Below are 18,241 nucleotides of genomic sequence, written 5' to 3'. Positions count from 1 at the left end.
CAATACTACTATAGTATATTAGCAGACAGAAACTGCTGTTGGCAAATACATTTAATTAAATTAGTGACAGCTAACTGTTCAAAAGACTTTATTGGGAGAGGTTGAAACACCTCCTGTCGGTTGACCCATTGCTAACCGGACAGTCATTGTTCAGTAGGCTGAAAGCCCTGGCAAGCATATTGACTGAAGATCCATTGAGTTCATGAGAGACTCGCACTCTCTGTTCTATAGGCTATTGTCCTTAATGGAAGGAGATACTGACAGGGGAGAGGGATCCTACGGTGACGAATTAGAGACACAATATCACTTGGGTCATAAACGTCCCTGTTGTCCAAGTGAATATAGGCAGGTCATGTTTGAGATTATGAATTTCTCCCTATCTTATGGAAGATAAGTGTTAGATGTATTGAACGCATTTTGGTTTTACTGTATACAATAATAAGATCAGCTTATTGGTAAAGTAACTAATGGTAAAAATACTGATGTATGGGTTGTAAGACACAATGACACGTACCAGCCCGAGCCATTTCATTGATGTTTTGAACCCAGCTTTGTTTCATGCTCATAAATGCATGATCCACACCAGACCCAAATAAGAACAGTTTTTACTCCACTGTAATGTCAATATTCTAAGGTCAATATGTAGTCATTATTCAAATTTGGCCCTCATTTCCACCCTTGTACCACAGCTCTGCTGCACAGAACATTCTTTGTTTCATGACAGTCAGGTGAAAACAGGACCTCAGTTGTGGACATTTTATTTATTGATTACAATTTGAATATCTTTTAGCTTTGTGTGTGTGTGTGTGTGTGTGTGTGTGTGTGTGTGTGTGTGTGTGTGTGTGTGTGTGTGTGTGTGTGTGTGTGTGTGTGTGTGTGTGTGTGCGCGTGTGCGTGCGTGCGTGCGTGCGCGTGCACGTGTGTGCACGTGTGTGCATGTGTGTTGGTGTAGTGGGGGCACGGGGGTAAGGCAAGCCGCACCATGGCCTGTATGCAAGTCGCGTACATCTTATTATCAAGTTAATTAAAGCTAGCATCTGACAATGTCACTCGTGCCCGGCAAAAAGGGAGGAGGAAGGAAGAAAAACGAATTTAAATGCTGCGTCTCTCAGGACCACATGTCAAGAGCTGCTTTTCATCGAGCACTGCGTGTGTTTGGCTCGTGCAGTGGCAGGGAAAGTGGAGGAGGGGGGCTTTTTAAAAAAACCGCTTTTATAAGCAAATGAGAAGAACCCATTGGATTTGATGTTCAAAAATTGTGGAAGGCAAATAAATAGACATTAGAGAGTGGGGGGTGGCTAAGAAGTAAAATACGGTAGGAGTAGAGCAAGTGAGTGAGAGAGAGAGAGAGAGAGAGAGAGAGAGAGAGGAAGAAAAGGAAATGGGGTAACATCAAAAGCGCCTCTTGAGCCGTTCAAAGTTGCAGTAAGATTGGGGACAGGGGCTTTAAAACAGCCCAGCAAGCAAGCAACATAAAAGGGTCGATTTAAAAACTAGACATTGAAATGCAGAACGCCTGCTCGCGTGTGGACTTGAGGTCAAGTAATGGGGGGATTATATAGTTCTTCATAATAATATTAATTAAACAATTTACATGCTAATAAGGTAACAATTATCGGAGCTTCTGGTGAAAGATTCAGGTTATTACAACACGCCAATCCCAGTGCTACGGGGTCACACGCCGAACAGCAGAGAGAAATCTCAACTCAAATTAACATTCTGTCAGCTCCAGAAATTGGATAAATAAAGTCGAATTAATTCACAGTAATGGTGGAGAGAGTAGAGAGGGTGGGGGTGTGTGTGTGTGTGTGTGAGGGGGGGGGGGGGTGCACTTATTCAACCAGCTCTGATTACCATTCAGTATTCACCAGCACGCGGGTGGCTTTCTGTCAAGAAATTTAACACAAAATGAAGCAGTCATCGCCTCAGGCGAGATTTGGCCCCTCCGACACCGTTTACAATTTATATGTATAATCTCCCCCCTCACCGCTCTCTCTACCTCCCTTCCTTCCTTCTCAAACATGTCCACCTGGACACCCAGATGCTTCTGGTCCATCCATGTCATAATCTTAGTTTTCATAGACATAGACAAAAATCAATCTGTTGTTGTTCAAACTGTAGCCTACTGCAAATACTATATTGTATTAGGTTGTCTCCAACCATGATGGAAGAAATCTTTTGAAAACATTGTTGTGCCTTTTATTTTTCCAACAAAGGCTTGTTTGTGTAGCTCATATTGAAACCAGGGGCCTGCAAAAAACTGACACTTTTCTAAGCAAAAAAATAAATTACCTTGGCTGTATACTCCACTCTGACTGAAAATACTGAAAATGTACTGGCATAGAATATATCTATATTAACTGTTACAGACAGACACTCTTTGAAGACCTTACACCTGTAGGCATATGTAAAGAGATTTACGTATTGTTGTGTATATCTTCACCTTGATCAGAACAGCACAAATTATGTACAGGCCTATGATGTACATGCATGACAATAATGGTCATGAATGAGGTCACGTGGTGGTTTATTTATTTAATCTGATAAACTTGTGTGACAAAAACCAGCCAATAGCAGATGGCCAGTGCAGTACCCCGCTTTGCACCTAAAGATGTCAGGCTTCACACAGATTCAGGTATTCTTAACCACTTAAATTCATATTACAATTTATTGACTGGGGTCCACTTGGTCCATTCCCTTTTCCTCTCTACTACAGTCTTCACCAAATCCATAAAATAATAATTGAAAACGGTAGAACGTGGTACTACCGGCCTACTGGTTTCCATTATTTTTTTGCTTGGATATTACGGAAAAGATTACCTCTATAAACAAGAGGTAACTAGAAAAAGTGCCCTTCTGGTCACAGGTCTCCACCAGGAGGATAGGAGTGTGTGATGTTTGGCAAAATGTTTAGGAGTAATATAATCATATTTGTGTGTGTGTGTGTGTGTGTGTGTGTGTGTGTGTGTGTGTGTGTGTGTGTGTGTGTGTGTGTGTGTGTGTGTGTGTGTGTGTGTGAGAGAGACGCGGCTTGGCCTGTTGTAGCGCCACCATGAGGCTGATTTGAAAATTGTCAAGTGGCATTTCTTCCTCAGCCTAGTGGGAATATACATGCACAGTTTCACCGCAATCGGACGCTGCGTTGAGTAGTTGTGGTAATTTGTACAAAACGGGTACAAAGCGGGCTACTCCTGAAAGGTTTAGAAGCCAATCGTAGGCAATGAAGGTGGATTATGAGAAATCTAACAAACGCGTCTTGATCACATGACTATGGAGAGCATGTGTACCGATTTGCGTGAAATTTGGATAAAATCTGAATGAGTAATATTAGAAAATGTGTTTTACATATGTCGGCCTCCTGGTGGCGCTATAAAGAGCAGATGTGAAAAATTCCAGGCAAAGGTTTTTCCGTGGCCTCTAGGGAGTTGGCATACAAAGTTATCGACAGATCCGTGCAATTAGAGGTAAAAACACTTTTCGGCGAGTTATAGCGCCATGAGGCCGAGTTGAAAATGTTCACGTGGCATTTCTTCCTCGGCCTAGTGGGAATGTGCATGCACAATTTCACGGAAATCACACGATGTGTTCATGATTTGCAGCATTTTGTTTGAAACTGAGCACTCCTGCGAACTTTGGAAGCCAATCTTGGCCAATCAGGATGGAGTCTGAGAAATCTGAAAGACCCGTTTCGTTGAATGGCTCTAGAGAGAGACTGTGTACCAATTTGCGTGATGTTTGGACAAAATCTGTAGGTGCACTGTCCAAAAACTTGTTTTGCACAAAGCGGCCTCCTGGTGGCGCTATAACAGGCCGTTCTGGAAATTCTGGGGCAGAGGTTCATCAATGGCATCAAGGGAGTGTGTGCAAAATTTGACATCGACCGGGTTAACGGTGCCGGAGATTAGCTGTTCACAGACGGACGGACGGACGGACGGACGGACGGACGGACGGACGGACGGACGGACGGACAGACACACGGACGGACACACGGACGGACGGACGGACGGAGTGCAAAACATACTCTCTCCCCATGCCTTCGGCCTGGTGGAGACAATAATTTGAATACCAAAGATTAACCTCTCCGCTATAATGTGTTGTTGTTCATTAGGTCGAAGGGACAATAACCCAGACGGGATAAAGAGATATAAATTCACAATTCACAAGATTCTGCAACAGTTTAACACTATTTTATCACAACAGCTGTGACTGTAGTGAGTGACACACATTTATGTTGGTCTAAGACAGTCAAACTGAAATTACCCCGGATCAGGAAATGCCAGCTGCTTTTTCTTTTAGTTAATGGGAGGGCTATTACAAAAATAAACTGTGTTCTCTCCTCCGTGTCATCAGCGTCTATACCCAAGGTGGGGTTGGCGAAAGGGCCTTTCTGCGTTTCCATAAAGCCGTTTCTTTGCGCATTAAGGCTCTTGCGCAAAATCTCCTGGATGGAAACACATCAACATGCGAATAAGTCTCCATTTTTCGCAAAAACACTTTTTCGCTTGGAGGTTGCGGATTTAGGCTTTTTCGAAAAAAGGGAAATGCGCAAATAGTGTATGGAAACACTTGCGGAAAAGGTTTTTAATTAGAAAGCATTGAACTCGCATTATATCGCTTTTGAACAGTTGGAAAATAAAATAAAACTAGAAAAAGTGCCCTTCTGGGCACAGGTCTCCACCAGGAGGATAGGACTGTGTGAGATGTTTGGCAAAATGTTTAGGAGTAATATAAACATGTTTGCCTTTGATGGCAATTGGATGACTTGAGGCATTTTGTTCCAAAAATGTGTTTTTCAAAAATCAACCTGTTGGTGGCGCTATAACAGGCCAATGTGAAAAGGGTGGGATATATAGATACATGACCATAGAGATACTGTGTAACGATTTGTGAGATTTTTGGACAGAATCTGGAGGAGTAATATCAAAAAATGTGTTTTACAAAAGTCGGCCTCCTGGTGGCGCTATAAAAGGCAGATGCGGAAAATGCAGGTCAGAGGTTTGTCTTTGGCCTCTAGGGAGTGTGCATGCAACGTTTCACGCAGATCGGTGCAGTTTTAGGTAAAAATGTGAAAAGCTGCCTCATGGTGGCGCTATAACAGGCCCTTCTGGAAAATGCGGGGCAGAGGTTCATCGTTGGCATCCAGGGAGTGTGTGTGCAAAGTTTGGCATCGACCGGGTTAACGGTGCCGGAGATTAGCTGTACACAGACGGACGGAAGGAAGGACGGACGGACGGACAGACACACACACACACGGACGGACGGACACACACACACACGGACGGAGTGCAAAACATACTCTCTCCCCATGCCTTCGGCCTGGTGGAGACAACAACGATGGGGAGGCAGTGGAGTGAACGGTGCATGGGATGGTGGACAGAGAGGGAGAGGGAGTGTCGGAGTGATGTTGTGGATACATATAAGGTCCCAATTTACTACTACCCGACCCGTCCGATTAATAATTGTGTAGCGTGTTCAAAGATCCCATATGAAGTCTGAATCCTCCCGAGTTGATCGGGGCGCTCCGATCATTTTGATATCTGGATCGCTACTGTATGGATGCAAGACACACACACACACACACACACACACACACACACACACACACACACACACACACACACACACACACACACACACACACACGTGGACTACGAGTAGTGTAGTAGACTAAACTTTTATATAACCTAGCTGCCTGGGTCCCTACTCCCTGCAGGCTATTCGATTTCGATCCATGCATATGCTTCATCTATTCTTATTTATTTAATATTTATATTCATTGCATAAGATAAGCAACCTAAACGTGTAGGCTATAGGCTATATAGCCGATGAAACAAGTTATTCACAACTGTTTGCAGCTGCAATCAATCAATTTACAGTATAAACGACCAGTATGCTCCACAACAAATTTTTCTTTGTACGTTCTTTGACTGTAGGTGTCGTCAATACTGTGAAAGCAGCAGACGGTCGGTCAGCCGCTGACCAGGGATCAGATTACAGCGCAGTATATGGGGTCCCGTCCGTTAAACTGAGATACATACAGCATACAGCATACATACAGCGCATCAAATCAATGGTGTGAACATCGATTAGGACTACTTTACATGAGCCTCACTTTACTGGCAAAACAGTGCAACCTACTGCACATTTCATGAACTTATTGCATATGCGCATTTTATCAGTTTAATGGAAACACCGACAATTCGCTTTTCTTTTTTCGACTTAATGAACATACGCTTCCTTTTTTCGCAAAGGCTTAATGGAACCGCACCTTATGTGGAGTTTGCATCCCTTGTCCCCTAGGACGGTATAGGTACCCTCACAAAAAAACATGCAGTCCCGCCCCTACCAGGGCCCAGGAAATGATTCCCTGTTAATTTTCCTCATAGACTTTTAAAAAAGTATTTATTTAAAGATCTTTTAAGCCTTGTACAAAGCCAACTGGAGTTGTGACAAATCATGACAACAAACACATTTTTTTGGGCCGAACAAATAATTAGAAAGAAGAAAAAAACGGCAGGTTACAACACTTATTTTTGTTGTTTTTCTTCTTTGTAATTATTTGTTTGGTCCAAAATATTGTGTTTGTTGTCATGATTTGTCACAACTCGAGTTGGCGTAACCGTCTTTAAATAAATACTTTTTGAAATGTCTATGGGAAAAATGCATTGGGAATCATTTCCTGGGCCTGGCGTCGTCATGAAAGGGGGCGGGACTGCGGCGCTCTATAACGTGTTCTTTCCACGCGCGCTACTACCGGGGAAACTCTCCCCTGTCAGATGATAAGAAGCGGCCTGCTCACTCCTCATGCATTGAAGGAAGCATGTTCGGGGCTCTCCCCAGGTTGGCAGAGGGAGAGTAGCACCCAGGATTAGTTTAGGCCTTGACACTGGGTGAAAAAATGGGTTACAAAGATACATATATTGTAACTCAACATATATGTTGAGTAGCGTCTATAAAGCACACCTCCAAAGGTGTTTTCACTTGGCACCACAAATGTGAAAAGTTGAACTGTATGTTGTAGAAACGCTATTTACCCCCACACCATCCTCGGTCCTGAGGAGTGATGATCTTATCATGAACCCATGATCTTCGGAGAAAAATATAACGCACATCCTCGGTTATTGGTGCTGAGCCAAACTGTCAAAAATCACACCCGTGTGAAGTGAGGGGGCGCTCTTATCATCGTACATCATCGACGTAACATGACGATTTGCTCAGACATATATGACGTAAATTCTCCATTCATTGTCAATAAAAATGTAACAAAAATACCGATTTGCTCAGACACATATGACGTAAATTCTCCATTCATTGTCAATGGCATTTAATGTTTGTGTTAGGACAAAAATCGACACTATAGCTGAATATAGGAGTGGCTAGCGCCCCTCAAAAAACAGAAAATGTAGAACAAAGCAATTCACTTTTGAATGCTCCAAAAATATTTATTAGCGACAAAACAGCAGTATATGTGATAAAGACCTCACAGCCGTTGTATTACTGCTGTTTTGTCGTTAGTATACAACTGATGACGAACACAGCCCTATAGCTAGGCCACCTGGTCTGGCAGAGATATGCACTCTGCGTCTTATATGAATATGATAACATTTTGACCTCTTTATGTTTTTTTGTATCTGTCACTATTGCTCATGCACTACTACTGACATAAATAAATGGTCTATTATAATTTAGCAAGCCAAATTATAATACACAAGGTGAACAGAGCATATGAGACACATCTGCTCTCTGACAGGAAGCTCAGAATGCCCAATGTTACGCAGCGCTTTGGGGCCTATTCCTCACTTTTGGGTCTCCTGTTAATGATGCAAGCAAGGATGCAGTCAGCCAACAGAATTGTAAAAACAAAACACAATTTGCTGCTTAGCCTCCCATTGTTGTGCCAAGACAGACCACAATAGCATCTGTTCAGTAAGAAGTGGAAGGGGGAAAGGGTAGTGTTAAATGCACTTGAACAACAACTAAATGACTGTAGTATAGACCCCCCCACCCCCCCATAGAGGCAGCATATGGTACAGAGGGACACAAGTGCCAATGCCCCAAGTGAAATTACTGCAGTCAGACATTTTGCTTGGAGCAACTGAGATTATCTGGTTTACAGGGCTGTAATCCTGCCCAATCAGAATTATACAGACCTTTTTAATAATAAACTTGAGACTTGAGTTATAATTTCTGACACTTCTTGATCTTTTGTGAATGCAAACCATGGACTCAACCTGGCCGGCATTAACCCCAACTCTAACTCTGACATGAAACTATACAGCCTAACCCAAACCCTTAGCCTAACAACCCAAAGTAAGCATGCCCAACTCTAATCAACCCTAACCTTAACTAAAATAAAATAACTACATGATCTAGTCTAGTGCACTGGTTCTCCAACTATATGGTATGTAGGTACGCAAGACACCCTCTAGTGGTATGAAGAGGAATCTTCTAAATATATTCAATCATTGAAATGGGATCTAAGAGGCACAGTTGTGCATGCAGTCTACATGCAGGTATATGTCAAAAGCTGATAAACCACACACAATTTGGTCAAGTTTGATTGAGTTATCAGTATAGAACAGACATTTTAAATGTGAATGCTTTGCTTCTGTGGCAACCATGGAAAAGCAAGTAATCAATACATGGGGGCCTCCATGACGTTTGACGTGTAATCATTCTGCAAGCCATGCAGGTATACCTACAGTAGCATAGTACTGTTAACTGTTACCGCTGCTGCTGTAGTATAAAGAATACAGGGAAACTGTTGTTATTGCATTTCAATAGTCACATTTTACATGTTAATGTGACTATTGTGAATACTTGCTGATTTTAGTATAAATATACTGTTTACTGTTATAGCATATATACGTTTACTGTTATAGCATATATACGCACGCACGCACGCACGCACGCACGCGCGCACGCGCGCACACACACACACACACACACACACACACAGTCACACACACACACACACACACACACACACACACACACACACACACACGTGGGGACTAATGGCTTATTTATTCTTATCTTAGTTTGTCTTTTTGTATTATTATTTCACTTCTTACCTGTAGTGACAAATAAAACCCTCTTGATTGTCTCCCAGTGAGGATGTCTGTGAATATTTATGACTGGTCTACAGGGACATATTTTTCCCCCAATGTCGATTCCTGCCAAAGACGTCTTTGACAGTTTGATGGTTTTGGGTTTTTTTATTGATTCAGAATATAGCCTCTCTTATATCTACCGTATAGTAGCTTCCCCGACACTAGGCAATGCTCGCTTCTGCGAGCATGGAATCTTCTTTCGCATTTGAGTAAATGGTCACGCCCCCCTCCTACTAGTAGTATAGGACAGTTTTAGACCGTGACAGAGGTGCGCCGTTTCAAGCAAACTAGAGCTACGAGAGACACCACCGAGCGCGCTACAGCGTTGGGACGCGTTTTTCTTGGAATTGAGGCTCAGATAGAGGTGATTGAACAGAAGATATGAAAGCGCTGACTGTCAATTTATCTTTTAGCATTGCTCCAGTTGCTATGCAACGCCTCCGTCACCACCAGCTATGGGATCTTTACATCCAGGCTCAATTTATCTCTAAAGCCATGGTGAGCTGTCACGCATCTGATTTTCGGATGTCATTTGTGACTTTGTCTCGCATCGCTCCCGACATAAGCATTTCTGGCGAGAGGTAAAGGGTGTGCGCTAATGATGAATCCTCACAACAACCCCCTCCTCCCTGATAACACAGCTTAGCTATATGCTTATGCTAGCACCTAGGGGGCAAAAAAAAGCGTTAATGCTTCTGATGACTTTTATAGTTACGTTCGCCCCTATAGCTTTGAGCGATTTTGCTTCCGGTTTATTTGTGGTGAATTTGGGGGTTTTCAAAATAAAAGATCCTATGCATCCGCCTGGCAAGGAAGCGACAGCGCCGGAGTTCAATGGTGAATTTGTTCTGTTCTGTTAAATACATGATTAGATAGCCAAAATCTAAATAGTGTATCGAGAGTAGTGGTTCATTTGCAATGCATTGTACTGGTTTTATTTTTTTGTTTTTTATTATTAACATTTTTACGGCTTTTTGATTATTAATTGGTCAAAATCCACACCATGACAGCTCAGATTTATAATTAGACAATAAAATAAAGCTAGAGGCTCTACCCTTTCCCAAGCTAACATCTTCTCCATCCCACCACATTGTGAGAGAGCCTTTTTTATCATTCCATTGCAGCCTCTGTCTCTCTTTTATTTTGTACTTCTGTAGAATGGAACACTTTGCTCTATATTTTTTAGCAGTGCTGAGATTGTAAAACTGAGATTAGGCCTATACATCCATATCCATCATGGATTAAAGGTTTGGAAAGGGCCCTTTTTGATGTGGTTCTTATATGATTTTCAACCAATTAATACATTGCAAAAACAAAAGAGCTCAGACATGACCCCATTTCATGCCTTTTTTGTTTTTTAGATGGGGGGGGGGGGGGGGGGGGGGGCTTTCCTGAAATATTCACATCAACGACTGTGAAATGGTAATCACTTAACCCCAGTTCACCCTCTGTTACATTGACTCATTTCTGCATTTTGAACCGTGATCGTGTCACACTACATAATTCCAAGTGGGTAAACGGATTTGTTTATTGAAAACATGAAGTGAATGAATGAATGTGTCCATTGCCACTGTCAGTCCAGCATTGATGGAAAGTAACTACTGGTAAGTACTGGTAATTTACTACAGATCTGATTTTGAGGTACTTTTATTTGACTTGAGTATTTACATTTTTGGATACTTTATACTTCAACTCAGAACATCTCAGAGGAAAATATTGTACTTCATTACTCCAATTTAATTATTTGACAGCTTCAGTTACCGTATTACTTAGATGTTTATTACAGAGCATTAACTGATACATTAGGTATACCAGCATCACAAAAGTAATCCAAACCACCTTTACAGCAACATTAAAGTATCTTTCTAATTACAATCCAATACTATTATTGTGAACTGGGCAGTTCTGTATAATGTTTGGTAGGCCTACGTATATTTTGATGCCAATAGTTTTATATACTTGAGTAAAATGTTGAATACAAGACTTTTACTTGTATAAGAGAGTATAGGCCTATAGCCTTTTGTTTTGCGACTTTTACTTAAAGATATTAATACAATTGGAGTAGCCTATTTCTTCCATCACTGCATTATATGTGTGATAAAGTTTCCTTGAGGAATACCAGGACATAATCATGACTTCCTGAGCTGACCACAGACTTGCTCCATGTGTTTAAAACTGGAATCCCACACAAATAGATTCCTAAATTGTATCATTTTGGACTCTGAGCCTGGGCTAAAGGAAAATGTGCAACATAAATATTTGCCTTTTTTCCTGTCTATTTTGTGGTATAGGCTATATAAAGCTTAATATGCAAGATGAGATATTTCTGGAATAGGGACACCGACCAAACAATTATTTGCACTTTCTTGTTTTTTAAGTTTCACATCCAGAGAGGAAACCTAACAGGCCACTATCTGAGTACATCATTAGGCCTATACTTTCTGGTTCCAGGCTTCAAGTTCACTTTTAGGGTCAAACAACCCCACAATAATGCCAACTCTTTGGGGTCTGACTGACCTATAAGGCTTAAGCTATAAGGTTTATAAACGAGCCTATTTAAATGCAGATATAGGCTATAGCCTACAAAGTGCCTTGCAAAAGCAACAAAGTGAGCGTGGGCTTGTATTATTTTTTGTTTTAACATGCTATCATATCTCTATGGCACTTTGCAACGTCGTCCACGTGCAATTCGACACTATAGAGATGCATGGGGATATAACAATGATGCGCGGACATTTGGCATGTCAGACGAGACAACCAGTATACATGCACGTCGCTTGAATGAGGAATAAGAAGGGGCGTTGGGGCGAGGGGGGGCTTGTGTCTGGGAGATGGAGACTTGTAGTTAAAAATACGATGTGACAGCTTAGGAAAGGGGGTTGATGAAGACACTGCTACACATAGAGAGAGAGAGAGAGAGAGAGAGAGGGGAGGGGAGGGGAAGAAGTCGGGGGAAGCTGTGACTGTCGTTTTTTAAGTTAGACGAAATGTGTGTTTTCTCATAAGAAAGTGAAACATAGGCCTACGTGTTCCCGTGAATTTAACAGAGGCCTATATCAATCACTCGGCTATTTCTACACATCCCAACTTAGCCTCGTCCTGTTGTTTTGACAGGGCTGAATTAAAGGGCGACGCCAGGTGTAATTAGCAATCGATCTGGGGGAGGGGGGACACGCTCTCTCTCTCTCTCTCTCTCTCTCTCTCTCTCGCTTTTCTCCAATAACCGCGCCTCTGACGTCACCGGACGATTAACGCTTCTTATTGGTCCCGCGAGCAGGCACAGAAGTCCTAATGAGCTGCCTCCTCGCAGCAGAGAGAGAACGAGCGGGGTTGACATCTCTCGGGCAGTAGCCAGTAGGAGGATAGAGCACGTAAAAAGCCGCGGAGGAGTCTCGTGCATGTTCACTGCTCTTCAACAGACAGACCGCTGCAAGACGGTTATCCGGGGTCTGTCTCCTCTCCCCCATCCCCTCCTCCTCCATCTTTTCCTCCTCGTTCGGCTTCTCTTCCTCCCGTCCTCCTCCTCTTCGTTACTTTTTGACTGCATGTTCAGCCACACCGCTCCCTCCTTCCTTCTGCATCCTCAGCTCGGGCGAGCATGGACAGTCGGGTACTCGAGCATCCTCATCACGCCCAGTTCGGAGGCTCCCTGGGCGGGCTGGTCGGCTTCCCGTACTCCCTCGGCCACCACCACCACCATCACCACGTCTACGAGCTCGCCGCCGGCGGCCATCAGTTGCAGTCCGCGGGCGCCGTGCCCTTCTCGATAGACGGATTACTAAACGGCTCTTGCTCGGCCTCGGTGATCAGCTCCAACTCGCTGCTCTCGTCCGGCTGCGGGTTGAATGGAGACAGTCCACAGTACAAACTCTCAGGTAGGCCTGCCTACTGTGTGTGTGTGAGACTCACTGACTCATGGGTACCCTGTGTTTAGCATCCGGAACTCCTCATTAAGTGGTCTTATTTGGATTGGAAATGCAACGTTATAATTATATGGGTGCATCATATATGCCCCCCTGTTTAGACCCAACGTGCAGCCTATCATTAGGCTACATTTTCTGGTATTTTAGGAGAGACTCAGAGAGACATGCAACTTTGTTTTGGTTGAATTCAAAAAGTTTACATGGAGTGATGTGATTTTTAAGTTAGGGCAACTCATCTTGCTCCAACGTTAAAAGCTAAGCTAAATCGGACGTTTTCGTGCCTTCATTCTGGGGCAGAAAGATTGAACATTTATAATTTGATGTTTCATTATTGGGTGTCACTGGTAGAACAGAGTACACATCTAAATAGACTAGGCCTATAGACTCCTTACGTGTTCGACCGCGGCTAAATTGATACATTATATATTTATAAAAACACTGACTGGGGGCATTAATTGCGCCTTAATCAATGTGAGCTATAATAAGTAGCTTAAATTATTTTCTATTCCTGGCCCTGAGCCCCTGACCATGTTCGACAATGAATCATCCGCACACATGTCATTGACAGCTCTCTCTTTCTCATCCCCCAACACGCACGCACGCACGCACGCACACACACACACACACACACACACACACACACACACACACACACACACACACACACACACACACACACACACACACACACACACTACAAACAAACCTCTGACTGCCTGCCGGGGCCTGTTCGCTGTGTATAGATTCTGGAGACCCGGATAAGGACAGCCCTGGTTGTAAACGAAGACGCACGCGAACCAATTTCACCGGCTGGCAGCTCGAGGAGCTGGAGAAAGCGTTCAACGAGAGTCACTATCCGGACGTGTTCATGAGAGAGGCGCTGGCGCTCAGGCTGGACCTCGTGGAGTCCAGGGTTCAGGTAAATAAAATACAAGACTAAAATATCACAAGGACTTCGATAACGAGTTAAATACACGAGTTTTATGGTTGGCCTATAAGATAAGGTATAGGCCTATATTATTATTAACATTTGAATCCACCAAATGTACAGAATATTCAATTTAATTGTCTACAAAGGGGCGTTTGTTTTGCTATGGTTCGTGAAGGCCTGCACCATACAGAGAGAGATTGTCAATTATCAAAGCGTCAATAAAGGGTCTTCTTTGAATTATGCATGAAGGCGACCTATTGATTTATGGGTTAATAAAAACAGGGCTATTTAGGCTAAACAAACTCGGGGAAATGGCAAAAGACTTCTTTCCACCTGCATCCGTTTTTTTTACCTCCTTCCAATTTTATGGTGCGACAACACTAATTTTGGTTTAATGTCAAATTAAATTAGTTGAGAATTTAGCATATGCCTGCTTGAAAATTAAACTAGCATACAGTGCTTAGTATTGTTGTCTATAACAATACTCGGCACTGTCTATAATTTATGTGGATTATTTTGTTATATTTTGTAATTATTATTATTATTATTAATAATAATAATTATTATTATTTATAATGTTGTCATTATTATTAGTATCATTATTAATATTATGTTATAATGTTGTTACTCTATAGTTGAGAAACACAATAAAACAAAGTTACATTCAATATAAAATTACATTACTGCAATAATAATGTGTTACAAACGATAATGAATCCTCATCATCACTTTGACTATAAAGGGAAGCTTTAGTCACAGGACAGATTTTTATAGGAGATAAAAAATATATAGATTTGTCTAAATTGATTGAACTGCAATAGCTAGGCCTATACTATTACTTACAGCAATAATAATAATAATAATAATTATTATTATTATTATTATTATTATTATTATTATTATTATTATTAATAATAATCACTGTAGGCCTATAATTTTGCAACATTTTCTATTTGTCAATTTGCTTTATATCTATAGCTTTAAGGCTGATTTAGATTCATTTTTCTTGATTATGCAAAATGGTGCTATTGTGTTGATATTATATTGTTTCTCACACCCACACGCACTTTTGTTTTTTGTTTTGTTTTAACTATCGTACATAAAAGTCACATGCCTGGCTGGGATGAGTGAAGGGGGAAGAGAAAAGAGCTTGCCGTTCCTATATATCTTGTTTGGGGATTTTGCTCCTAAACCTCAGATTATTGTTCCCTCAAGCTGCTTAGCGCTTCTTTATCGCCAGGTTTTGAGAAGGAAAGATATACACAACATTAACAATTCATAAGAAGCACCATTGTCGCACGCAATCCACGCATGATGCGGGTGTCCCATCGTTATTAATGCGAGGTTCGCCGCATCCTTCTGCATGCTAAAGTCGCGCTGTTATCAGTGCGGAACATGCGGCCTGGTGCGCGCCTAGAGAACGGGTGACTAGGCCACTCAGGCGGGGGAACCTCTCTCGCTTGGCTCGGTGCATGAGGAGGAGGAGAGCTGAAAATTGCCGTGCAAGTGTTTAGTCTGTGTGAACAGGAGGCTGGATGAGAAAGAATAAATTGAGAGCTGATATGCCCGATTTAGCCACGGTAGAATTAAACGTAATTGGGAGAATTACCTATTACACAAACTAAATTGGCAATTAAAACCAGCGCATCTGTGCATCTGTTTGGCCATAGTTGTGAAGTATTAGCCCGGTGTTTGCTTTCGAGGTGTTTAAAGATGCAATTAGACAGCGGCAGAGAGAAAGAGAAATGAGAACTGATTTTTTTCCCCTTTCCTTTTGTGTGTGTGTGTGTGGGGGGGGGGGGGGGGGGGGGGGCTCCTGTGGTTGTGTGTGGATGCAATATGGCCATGTCACTTTGAAATTGTACTGTCAGCTGTATTGTCATGGTTAGTGTTTGGCATGCTGCTGTGTGCTGTAGTCTGAAAACACTAGTAGCCATAACCTATTTGTCAGTTTTGGAGATCTGTTTAGCCTACTCTACTCATAAGGTAACATCAAGTTAATATATACATTATGAGAAGGGGGCTTGATTTGTACAGCATAAATGATCATGGTGCTGCACCCAGCAGCAAGAGCACGTGTTTCTCATTATTTCAATATAACAGAGACAGTGTGCTAGAATATTGTTAAATACTGCAGTCTCAAACCAGATTCACCTGAATGCCATTTTTGAGGAGCGCTAGCCCCTCCTATGCCCATCTTTTGGTGTCTGTGTAAACACAATCACTGAAGCTAAAAGTGAGGACATAAAAGTGAAGACGCTAATTGTGATTGGCCGGCGTGACATTTGTGATGATTTGATTGGATGAGCACAGAATGTGATGCATGATGATGTATGATGATCAGAGCGCCCCTCACTTCACACGGGTTTGATTTATTAAACTTGTATCTGTGTGTGTGTGTGTGTGTGTGTGTGTGTGTGTGTGTGTGTGTGTGTGTGTGTGTGTGCGTGTGTGTGTGTGTGTGTGTGCGTGTGTGTGTGTGTTGCAGGTCTGGTTCCAAAACCGACGTGCTAAATGGAGAAAAAAGGAGAACACAAAGAAAGGCCCGGGCCGGCCTGCCCACAACTCCCACCCGACCACGTGCAGCGGCGAGCCCATGGACCCCGAGGAGATAGCGCGGCGGGACCGTGAGCGGGCGGAGAAGAAGAAACGGAAGCAGGAGAGGAAGCTGATGAAGTCCCAGAACAAGCTGCTGCACGGCGACAACTTCCACACGCCGGGCGGCTCGGACAGCGACAGCGGCGTGTCCCAGTACACCGACAGCGAGCCGCAGCACTCCTCCAACTCTAACGGGAATAACATTCACATGGAGCTGGGAGCGTTGGAGGGCGGAGGAGGAGGCACGGGCGGAGGAGGACATCAAACCGAATCGAGCTGCGACCGAACTCAGACCGACTTTGGGCTCCAACTCCAAAATCACCCAAACCAAAGAGCCGTGGAGAGGGGAGACGCGGAGCAGGTCTCTCCGGGCGGCGGCACGCATCATCACGGCTCAGGGCTCGGCGGCCCGCGGACGTCAGCCTTGCAGAAACGCAATCCTTTCAGCGTGGAGAGCCTCCTCTCCGACTCCACTCCCAGACGGAAGTCGCTGCTGGACTACCCCTCCCTGCCCAATCAGAGGACACTGGTGGGGAAAGGACACTTCCTCCTTTACCCCATTACCCATCAGCCCCTGGGCTTCCTCGTACCCCAAACCGCCCTGAAGGCCTTGCCGTGCCAGGACAACAGCGTGAATGCTGGGCTGGGTCTGGGACAGAGGTGCGTGTCGAGTGACACTAACGCGGCTTCCTCTGGCCTCTCGAGCTTTGCCAGTAGTAGGCCTGACTCGAACTCAGGCGACGCGGAGATTAATAAGCGTTGTGAAAACAATCACATGAGCAATAAGGTGGAAAGGACTGAAAGAGAGGAGGGTGATAGTTGCAGTAATGGGGGATTCCCTGTCTCCTCACCGCACAACAACAACAATAACAATGACAGCGACAATAACAACAACAACAATAAAATAAACAGTGTGGATCAGATGACTCTGAGAGTCGGCACAACCCAGTCTGCTACCAACGGCTGTAACAGTGAAGAAAGGGATTCTAATCTACAAATAGAAATGGTCTCTGAGAAAGGCTGCCAAACTGCCGAGCTCAGTGCGAAGGAGAAGGGCGTCGCAAGAAAGGAGCTCACATCATCTCCAGACTCCTCCGGGTGTCTGGAGACAAACACAGACTGTCGAGAGACGCGCGCAACAGATGGAGAGGACGTGGATATGGACTAACACGTGAAAGGAGCAAAATGTAAACAAAAAAGGAGGTCCAGGAGATATGTGCGCCGCTCGAAGACTATATACATACATTCAAACATTCCCAAAGCTCTGCCGAGACATTCTAAAACATATCAGGAATCAGGAGAGATTTGTCAACTATTTTTTAATCACTATCTGATCCATTCAGATGGCCCCACACACAAAAAAAGGAATTAAAAATGTGGATATTGGTCTGTAGGCCTAGTCCTTATAGAAGCAGGTTCTTACTCTCTCTTTTTTTAATGCTGATCAACTTGTAACAAAAAAGAGAAAAAGGCTAAAACGAACATCTTTACATACAACAAAAATCCTCAGATATTGTAAAAAAATAATTAAATGATATTTATATGTAAACATTTTGATAAATAAAGCTATTGTTTAAATGAAACCTATTTTTCTCCAGACATGCAATTGTAAAAAAAAAAAAAAAAAAAAAAAACTATAAAGACCAAAAAGGAGGTTATTGTCGTGTGGTATAGAA

At 43.1% G+C, this 18,241-nt stretch overlaps 2 protein-coding genes across 3 annotated transcripts in view; both read left to right on the top strand.

The window, feature by feature from the left end:
• The window catches only part of LOC306921429 (homeobox protein unc-4 homolog), a 25,655-nt gene extending 7,614 nt beyond the window's left edge, over positions 1–18,041 (top strand). For both annotated transcript variants that reach the window (XM_079498554.1, XM_079498553.1), the window contains 3 exons: positions 12,701–12,988; positions 13,780–13,955; positions 16,456–18,041. In XM_079498554.1, coding sequence (XP_079354680.1) covers positions 12,712–12,988; positions 13,780–13,955; positions 16,456–17,733 — 1,731 coding nt within the window. In that variant the 5' untranslated portion in view covers positions 12,701–12,711 and the 3' untranslated portion in view covers positions 17,734–18,041. The remainder of the gene's footprint in view (positions 1–12,700; positions 12,989–13,779; positions 13,956–16,455) is intronic.
• LOC306921222 (ATP-dependent RNA helicase SUPV3L1, mitochondrial-like) overlaps positions 1–18,241 on the top strand; it is a gene marked incomplete at both ends in the record, with an annotated part of 427,184 nt that overhangs the window by 306,003 nt on the left and 102,940 nt on the right. The gene's annotated exons all lie outside the window — the stretch shown is intronic.

This window comes from Electrona antarctica (assembly GCF_951216825.1).
Source record: "Electrona antarctica genome assembly, chromosome: 4".
Classification (NCBI taxonomy): Eukaryota; Metazoa; Chordata; class Actinopteri; order Myctophiformes; family Myctophidae; genus Electrona; species Electrona antarctica.
This window is presented reverse-complemented; position numbering and strand designations above follow the sequence as displayed.